The following is a 9,028-nucleotide window of genomic DNA, read 5'->3' on the forward strand; positions in this document are numbered from 1 at the left end:
GTAAGTAGTAGATTACCACCAATCATTGCTTAACTACTTTGATACCATAAACAAGTGAGAAATTCTCATTTTTAAGAAATAATAATATCATTTACATCTCTTTTTCAAAACATATTCTATGGTGTATACAAAAGTCCTTTATTCAAAGGAATATTTTCAGGCGACCGACCAACTATCTGAGCACCAAATTAAACACCAATTACTGCACAAGTCTGTCCAACTCTTCAGTTTTAAAGCTAAGTTTGCTGCAATTAGATTTCTATGCCTGAAAATTGCATTCCCAGCTTGCTTATATATATAATATATATATTACCAGAAGCAGTAACGTCGGTGCGTTTTAACGTTGATTTTTAACCTTTAGTCTCAAGATATTAGCTGACTCCTGGTTGCAACACAGGAAAGAAAGTCCAGTTGTTTTGAATACCTGATTCCTTCACAGCAGCCTTGTCACTTGTCCACCATTCACAGTCAATACTGTCCTTCTCCAAGACTTCTATTTTCACATTGTCAAAATCAAAATCTTTGCTTGAGCCAAAGGTGATATTCCGGTGCTTTCTATGGCATTCATCTTCCCCACTTTCTGAAGCTTTCCTAGGCGATCCATAGGTTTTTTCTTCGGCCATAGAGCTACCACTTCTCATTTCACTGGCTAACAAATTGGACACATCCATTGGAAGAGTTGGTTGAGAATGCGACATGACGGGCTCCTTTTCTCTACAACTCGGGACATCTTCTTCAGTTAGTTCAAATGAAACTCTGTGATCAATTACAGCTTCCCCAATTTCAGAACCATTATCAGAATTGGCAAGAGATGCTACCTCGGAGATTTGGTTCTCCAATAGATAACTATCTCGGGAAGGAGGTTCCCCACCATTTGGAGTCACAGTACCAGAACCTAGCCTTGAAATTCCACCGTTCGGAGTCAAAGTTCCAGACCCTAGCCTAGAGCCCCAGCCACTTGGAGTTAATGATCCTGAGCCAACCCTTGAACCCCATTTGCGAGTGGAGAAATGTTCATAACCAAGAAATTTCGGAGGTTCCCCCTTGCGAAACTCAATAATAGGGCATTTTCCAGGGAAAGGTGAGGAGGTGCCAGAATTTGATACTACTGAACCAGGAGATATTAGATTACTACCTGGACTTCCTGGATCTTGATAAGGCACAAACTCATACTGGGACAGCGGGAACTTATAATTGGACCCACTATATCTTCTGTTGCGGGCCAGTGATGATGTCAAAAGCTGCGCAAAAGGCACTTCTGGTGAAGGTGGAGTTGTCATATGCACCGGCTCAGGTGGGGGAGTAAAATTAGCAGTAGATGGTTCAGTAGTGAAGGTTGAGAAAACAGGTGGGGAAACTAACTGTGTTTCATGAGCATAGGGACCAATTGCAAAAATAGACGCAGTCCCACCGGGAGAATATGCATTGATAGAGAGGGCTTTGAGAGAGAGTAATCCAGCGGGTGACTGGGTAGCAGAAGGAGGATCAGACGGAAGAAAGGATGCAGGAGAAGAAGGAGGAGCTATAAAAGGAATTACAATGGTGGCTGAGTGGTTTGGATTTTCAGTAACTGGAACAGCAGGTCCAGGTGCTACAGGTTCAGGAACAAGGACGGCATGACCAATTCTTTTGCTGTGCTTGTGAGAACCAAAACACCAGTATAGACTCCAGCAGCTTCCCCATCTTCTCTTCTGGAACCAAAAAGTTAAAAGTTAGTGAATAATAAATCCTCAAAGGAGAATTATGTGCACAATTTTACACATTTAGATAACTGTACGACTCAGCATTATAACAAGCAGAGTAAGATCCATGCCAATCCATGTCAGTTAACCCAAAATGAGAAAGCAAGTGAAGAGAATGCAAGAAAAATTTCAAACTTGACGTTCTATAAATTTCACACTGCTCAATCTATAACTATCAACACCCTCTTTTACTACTTTTTGGCAATTTCATACATTACATGGGTAGAGCTAGTATTTTCAAACAAATACATCCTTTGGACATCAGAAATGACATCAATGATTACTTCTTGTTCTCATAGCTCAAAACAAGCTATGGTGCAGAGGTACTCGCCCTTCTCAAAAACACTATGCACGTTGATGTTGTATGACACAACTTGAGTGCAACCATTTTCACAACGATGCAGCCTCATTTTCCTAATCATAACTTGTATAAATAAGAAACACGAATAAAAAGTGCATATGCAAAGGCCAATCTGGCAAGTGTACAAGGATAAGTTTTTATTTTTATTTATTTATGTAGAAGGATAAGTCACTCTATACTTTTGCTGGTATTTCAGTTCCAATTTTCTAGCAACATAGAGACCTTTAGCCGTAGGAAGAACTCTTGAAGGAAAACTGGAGCACCAACTTCTCAGCTGAATGCTGCCTAAATGCACAACCACATGGAATAGAGTTTACTAACACCCACAAGATAAAAGATCAATCGAACTTTCAGCATGGATTCAGAATATAAATATGGCTTCAAGACAATAACCAATTATAACTATGTGGGGTATCATAATTGTGGAACAGGAAGAGGTGGTTACTGTACAACATTCAGAGAACTGCTATATTGTCAAAGTAGTTTAGTTCCAAGGAAAATCCTAACCTACTACTTCTCTACACTGACTCGAATACAACTACTATGCTCCGACCACGATTACCCATTATTTAGTCTCACGGCTTCAAGATATTTCTTATGCAAACTCTCATTTTCTATTGGCCGTTTCTAATCCCAAAAGCTGGGTTACATATCAGAAAGATAGGAGTAGACTACAAGTATGACTATATATCTTTAATTGAAACTTTAAGAAAGACTCACAGTGAATTATTTAATGTAATAGAATGTAATGATGCAGGTCCTATTCACTATTTTCCGAAAAAATTGTATTAAACCTAGTGATGCAGACAATTACTTCGTCATTCCTCAATCTTCCTCCTATGTTACAGACATAGCCTGTAGATTTCAACTTCTTCTCCCTGGAAGTTACAATGGCAGCCCCTATAATATCCTCCAGGCTAAAAGACATGATTTCATTATCAGAGTAATAATCAAATTCCAATCAGTGACTTATTTTCAAAGGGCAGCAAGTCCTGTTAAACAACTATGGAATCAAAGAGAATTCTCTTTTATCCAAACAATTCTTCTATTAAAGCCAGGTTTGAAAATATGCTGTTTCAGTTGGATACTATGTTCTTTTCATGGCACTGCTCCCCTTGTTGACTGATCTATATCACATGATCCAGCACTACAGATGATCACATAATAGGTCACAAACCAAGAATTACGGAGGCGAAAAGAGAACTGCTTATTGCTTAAAAGTTATTATCAAGATAGAGAAAAAAGAAGACACCAAAACTGGACCCAGATGCTGAAAAAGTCTTCACCCTTCTCTACACAACCCACAAGTTGATCCTAGCTAAAAAGTGATAAAAGTACTTCTTAATCTTACCCAATCCACATCCAAAAAAGCCGAGTTAATTTCTCAAATAGCCATTCAACTAATAACTATTACCTCAAAAAGTCACCTTTCTTCTTGATTCCAATTTTAATCAACAAAGTTGGTCACTTTTTGAGATAATAACTATCAGTTGAGCAACCATACGAGAAATCAACTCCCTAAAAGCCCGAGGATTGTAGCAAAATTCAACCCCTCTAGCTTTTCCCTCAACATGTTTGTCTATCCTCTAAATCACCTTTTCAACAAATAGACCTACTTTTCTAGGTCACAGATTTACAGATGAAGCAAAATTCACAACAATGGACTGAATTTTACATATCGAATCACCGCGAAACGATCTTCCATCACAACGCACAACTACAATTCCCTATCATAAATAAATCATTTCTTCACACAGCTTCCCCGATCTGTTCCTTTTTTCCCCTTCGTTTCATGATTTCCGATCATCTTAGCTGATAACCGTCACACCACCAAATCTCCAATCCAGTCCACAAATAGAAACACACTAGTTTTAATTTTATTTTTTTTAAAAAAAAGAAGAAGCATATACCTTCAACTTCACAAAAACATGAAATTTGCATCAAATCATTATTAAAAAAAAAAATACAGCACAAAAATTAACTCAATTTTTTTTTTTACCTTTTAGCTATAATTACAAGTTACAGTACATAGTATGGAAACAAACAGAGTACATAATTATTATATATATACCTGAACTGTAGACGGTTGAACTCTACTCTCTGCATTAACTATAGCCGAAGCGGCAGCATTTACAGTATCTACAGTATTCTGTACGCTACTCATCCTTGAAAAAAAAAAACTACAATTTTTTAAAAAATACAAATTCTGTTCTCCGGCGAAGAATTATAGATTTTCCGGTAACTGAACCGCCGGAGTTTTTTTTTTTAATTAAGAAAGAAATCAGGAGACATTCGAAGAAGAAGAAACACAATAATCGAGAAAAGACAGCGATTTATTTATTATATTAATAAGAAGAAGGAAAGAGGAAAAGTTTAATTTATTTTTTTTTAAAAAAATAAAATTAAAAACTCTTCTCTAGCTGTTATTTTGTAATTATGTAGGGAAAGTGGGGTCAAAAATAACATTAAAGCAAAGATCTGTGGTATTATATTACGTATAAGATGGGGGTGGATAATGTTGGAATTATTAGTGAAGGGGTGGAATGACGGAAATGACCTTGGTTTGTGGTTGAATTTAATGAGGTGCCATTTTGTGTAAGCGGCGTAAGATAGAATAGGTTTGGCTATTAATGGCTAAACTGACGCCAGGGATGCGCATTTAAGGAAGGGGATGTTGTTTTTGGTGACAGAAGAGTGTGCCACCGCGTGATGTTTTTCAATTGGATCACGTGACCGTCGTGATCTCTGAGTTGTTGTTAACTCTCTAATTTTCTTTTTTTTTTTTGGCAAACGCATTCGATTAATATTTACGTACTTTAATTTTAAATATGAACGAATAAATATACATGTTTATGTAACAAATCTCATGTGATTTGTTACGTAGGAGAACATTTGTAAGTAATTTATGTATTTTTATTATATTTTAACCGATGAATACATAATTCGTTGAAATTAAATTAAAAGAGGTATATTTATATATTATATTTTTAAAAAAAAATACACAAGTATCCCCTCAACCTATGTCCGAAATTTCAGTGACACACTTATACTATACTAAGGTCCTATTACCCCTGAACTTATTTTATATGTAATTTTCTATCCCTTTTCGGCCTACGAAGCACTAGCTTGAAAAAAAAGGCAACCAACATTGGGCCCACAAGATTGTGTCACGTAGGCTTAAAAGGGGTAGAAAATTATTAATAAAATACATTCATGGGGGTAATAGGACCTTAGTATAGTATAAGTGTGTATCTGAGATTTCGGACATAGATTGAGAGGATACTTGCGCATTATCCGTATTTTTTTTCCTTCCTAACTCTTCAGTCTTAAGAGAGAATTTTAATTATTTTAGTGTTATATTTTAATAGAGAGAAGTATTGAAGACAATTTTTAACTTAACACGAATTATTAGTTTAGTTTCTGAATTATCCATTAACTAAACTCAGAACATTTTCAATATGTAACATGCCATATATAATAAGTAGCAGGAGTATAAGACTCTTAATAAAAAATGAGCATGACGAGAATTTATGAGTATACATGATTGAGGTATATTTAAGTCTAATTGATCATGTAAAGGATCAATAGTTTATATATAAAATTAATTATTCGCATTAAATTTAAAATTATTTTCAATAATTTTCTCGTATATAACAGTGTATTTGTAATTTTTAAAAACAATTCAAGATAATGAAAAATAATAATTTAATCTTAAAAATTAAATAAAAGAAAATTTGAATTATTAAAAATTACGACAGTAACACACTGGGAATATTTTTAGCCAACTCACTTTTAGAATATCTCCATGAACAATATGCGCCAATAAAAGGATATAAGCACTTTATTCAATCTTAATTGCTTAATAAGCATTTTTTCCTCTCTTTTATCATTTATACTGTAGTAAACTAGTAACTAAAAGAGTAAAAAAAGGGCATAATTGAATATAAAGATTCGATAAAAATTGGAATTATAATTTGTGATGTTATAGTTATTGGATTGTTCCTTATAATATGCTTGATTAGTCGAGTTTTATAATAAAATATTCAATCATTATCTACCACTAACATAATATCAATTGCTATAACAAAGAGTTAACTTGTTTTAATATAAATTCCATATCAATATTTTTATTTTTCTAAATTGAAATATACAATATTTATAGAAATATATCTAAACACTATGAATCATAATTTATAATCAAAATATTCGAGAATTTAGAATTTGTTATTAGTTTTTCGCCCAGTGTTTGATGCCTGCATTAAAATTCGATTAATTCAGAAAGATTTTTTTATACTTAGGGCTCGAACACGAGACCTCGAATTAAAAAAAAAATATTATTTTCAAATATAAATTATTTACAAGAAAATATTAACAACATAAATAAATAAAATACACTATAATTTAACTTAAAACATATGATAATATGTTTCAACTATTTATATCACGTATATAATTAATTTAAATTTATCTTGATCGAGAGAAATCAAAATTATAATTACGAAATAACTTAATCGAGATAATTATAACGGAAGCTAAATACACGTGCGGGGAACCACCCATCTTTTGTTTTTTTTTTTTTAATTTTGGTTCTTTTTGGAGGCCCTCGTGTGCTTGCCTCTTCCTGTTTAGGACAATGACCTTTTTTTTTTTCTTCTAAATTAAATAAAAATAAATTCTCCCCCACTTTTTAAAGTAATTTACGTATTTATTATTCTTTTTTCATGAAAAAAGAAAAAAAAAACAGTACCAATTTGCCTTTTTCCTTGTGAAAGCAAAAGCTTCTTAATTAAGGAGTACTCCTAATAACTTTATGCTTAACTTTTTACATTAACCTTTTTTTTTTCCCATATAAGAAGTTAATTAGCTTTACATTATAGTTATTATAGCCTTTTTCATGTTTAACCAAATCTTTTTTGTTTAATGATGAAGATAATGATTGTTAATTAATAATTAACATAGATAAAGAAGAATTAGGCAAAACCGTCATACGTGGGAAATTACGAAGTGTGAATCCACTTCAACATCAATAGTAAGTCAATAATTATTCACTCTTTTTTGGTTCCTTTCACTTCTCGCCTTTTCACGCTCAATCTAGAGTTGCAGAGTTTATATCAACTAAAAATTATACTTTCTTCGTTCCTTTTTTACTTGTCTATTTTTAAAAATAGTTGACCCTATTTATTCATCTATTTTAACAAATCAAAAAATGATAATTTTTTTAAACCTATTATACTCTCAATTAAATGACTAATTACTTTGAAAAATATAAAACTTTTCATCTTCATAATTAATAGGGGTAAAATAGTAAATTCACTACGTCATTAATTATTTTTTTAATAGGTATGTCAGTTCAAAAATGACAAGTAAAAAGAGATAGATGGAGTATTATTTATATATGATTAAAAATATTATTTTAGTTATATACAGTAAATGCTGTACTATATTTGACTTTTATAATTTGATGTTTTTTAATTTCTTTTCATATTTTAAATCCTCTAAATAAAAATTCTGATTCTCCACTGTCAATACAATTTCACTATTATATAAGTAGATCTAGATGCTAAGTAAATGATTTTGAGAGTTTAAATTATGTGGATTGGTATCGTTAAAATTATATGACTTTATAAGGAAAGTTTTTTTTTTTTTTTTTTTTTTTTTTTTATGTATTTGTTGTGTCTACTAGTATGGGAAAATTGAATTTGGCCCTACCCAATTAAGGTGAAAAGGAGTGATAATTAAAAGGTAATTGCTATTTCAAAGTTAAAATATTGGTTAATAGCTTAAAACAAACGGTAAGCAACCCATTATAACAAGTTAATAGTGCAAGAAACTTGTTATACTATTGATGAATATAACTTAAATATGTTTTATTTTTATAATAAGATTTATGAGTTTATGTTACTTAAACTCGCAATCTAAATTATTTTTGCATTATCAGGTAACATTAACTAAACATTTTTTTTTTGGTATCGTAATAATATATTATATAACTTTTAGATTAAAAGATTTTATAGTATGGAAACATTGGATTTGCCCCTACCCTAACGTGAAAACAGTGGCGGATCAAGGATTTTAAGGTTGTGGGTGCTCTAAGTGAAACTATAAAAAATATGTGTTAACAATGAGATCCGAACCTTGGTACAACAACATTAAAAAAGTCTTAAGTACCCATCCTAGAACCATTGGGCCAACTATATGATTTATTCATTAGGTGCTCTATGTTAATTTTATACAAATACCTATCAATTTCTACAGAGATATATATATTTCGTAACGAAATTACTGAGTGCTCGAGCACCCGGCGGACACTATGTCGTGAAAAGAAAGGATGATCAAGATTTCAAGCAAGACCTAATTTTGATGGTTAGAAAGCTAAGTGATAAAAAAGGCTATAAAAATTAATAGGGTTAAATAGCTAGATGGGGGTCCATGACAACAAGTGAAGAAGACATGCCACCACCAATTGCAATATTGGGACTCCATGTATCCTCAAGAAAACTAGCCTATCATATTGTCAACTATCTTAGCTTTATCGCGAAAACTTTTACGTGATATATATAGTTGTCCATCAAAATAATAATCAATTGATAAATAATTTTTTTTTAATCTTTCGTAAGTATAATTGATTTTAGTTAAGCGCGATCACATATGTTTTAAAAGCTAAGTTATATCTTTTTCTTTTATCTGATGTTCGATATTCATATCAGTTCGATTAAAAGCTTTTTTGGTGTGTGGTTTTGGAGTTTGGGAGTATGGGTAAATGGTCCTACAACACTAAAGTTTAGCCCAACATATCACATGTTCCAAGTAGGTGGCCGTTAGATCCTCCCAATTAAACCCCTTTCGTGTACATTTCTACTACTATCTACAATTCATAATTTATCCCTTTAAAACATTTGTCAACAACTTGCCATTACCTTATGTG

At 32.4% G+C, this 9,028-nt stretch overlaps 1 protein-coding gene across 4 annotated transcripts; it reads right to left on the reverse strand.

The window, feature by feature from the left end:
* Positions 1 to 55: 55 nt before the first annotated feature.
* Positions 56 to 4,729, reverse strand: LOC101260903 (uncharacterized). 4 transcript variants are annotated; one of them, XM_004234380.5, is made up of 2 exons: positions 4,175 to 4,729; positions 56 to 1,691 (listed from the first exon to the last, which is right to left on the reverse strand). In XM_004234380.5, exons 1-2 carry the CDS (start codon positions 4,265 to 4,267, stop codon positions 372 to 374), a joined length of 1,413 nt encoding a protein of 470 aa, XP_004234428.2. In that variant the 5' UTR covers positions 4,268 to 4,729; the 3' UTR covers positions 56 to 371. The 4 variants fall into 4 exon arrangements, with proteins under 4 accessions (XP_004234428.2, XP_010317637.2, XP_019068344.2 ...); XM_010319335.4 differs by having other exon boundaries at positions 56 to 1,688; positions 4,175 to 4,642; XM_019212799.3 differs by lacking the exon at positions 4,175 to 4,729 and adding an exon at positions 3,779 to 4,040.
* Positions 4,730 to 9,028: the final 4,299 nt, after the last annotated feature.

Source organism: Solanum lycopersicum, chromosome 3 (genome assembly GCF_036512215.1).
Source record: "Solanum lycopersicum chromosome 3, SLM_r2.1".
Classification (NCBI taxonomy): Eukaryota; Viridiplantae; Streptophyta; class Magnoliopsida; order Solanales; family Solanaceae; genus Solanum; species Solanum lycopersicum.

Excerpts from the sequence above, each read along its gene's own strand:
- LOC101260903 (XM_026030385.2), bottom strand. The coding sequence starts at position 3,031 with ATGTCTTTTAGCCTGGAGGATATTATAGGGGCTGCCATTGTAACTTCC. Across the intron at positions 1,692-2,917 it reads GAAGATTGAGGAATGACGAA|AAGAGAAGATGGGGAAGCTG; the intron begins GTAATTGTCTGC and ends TTTTGGTTCCAG.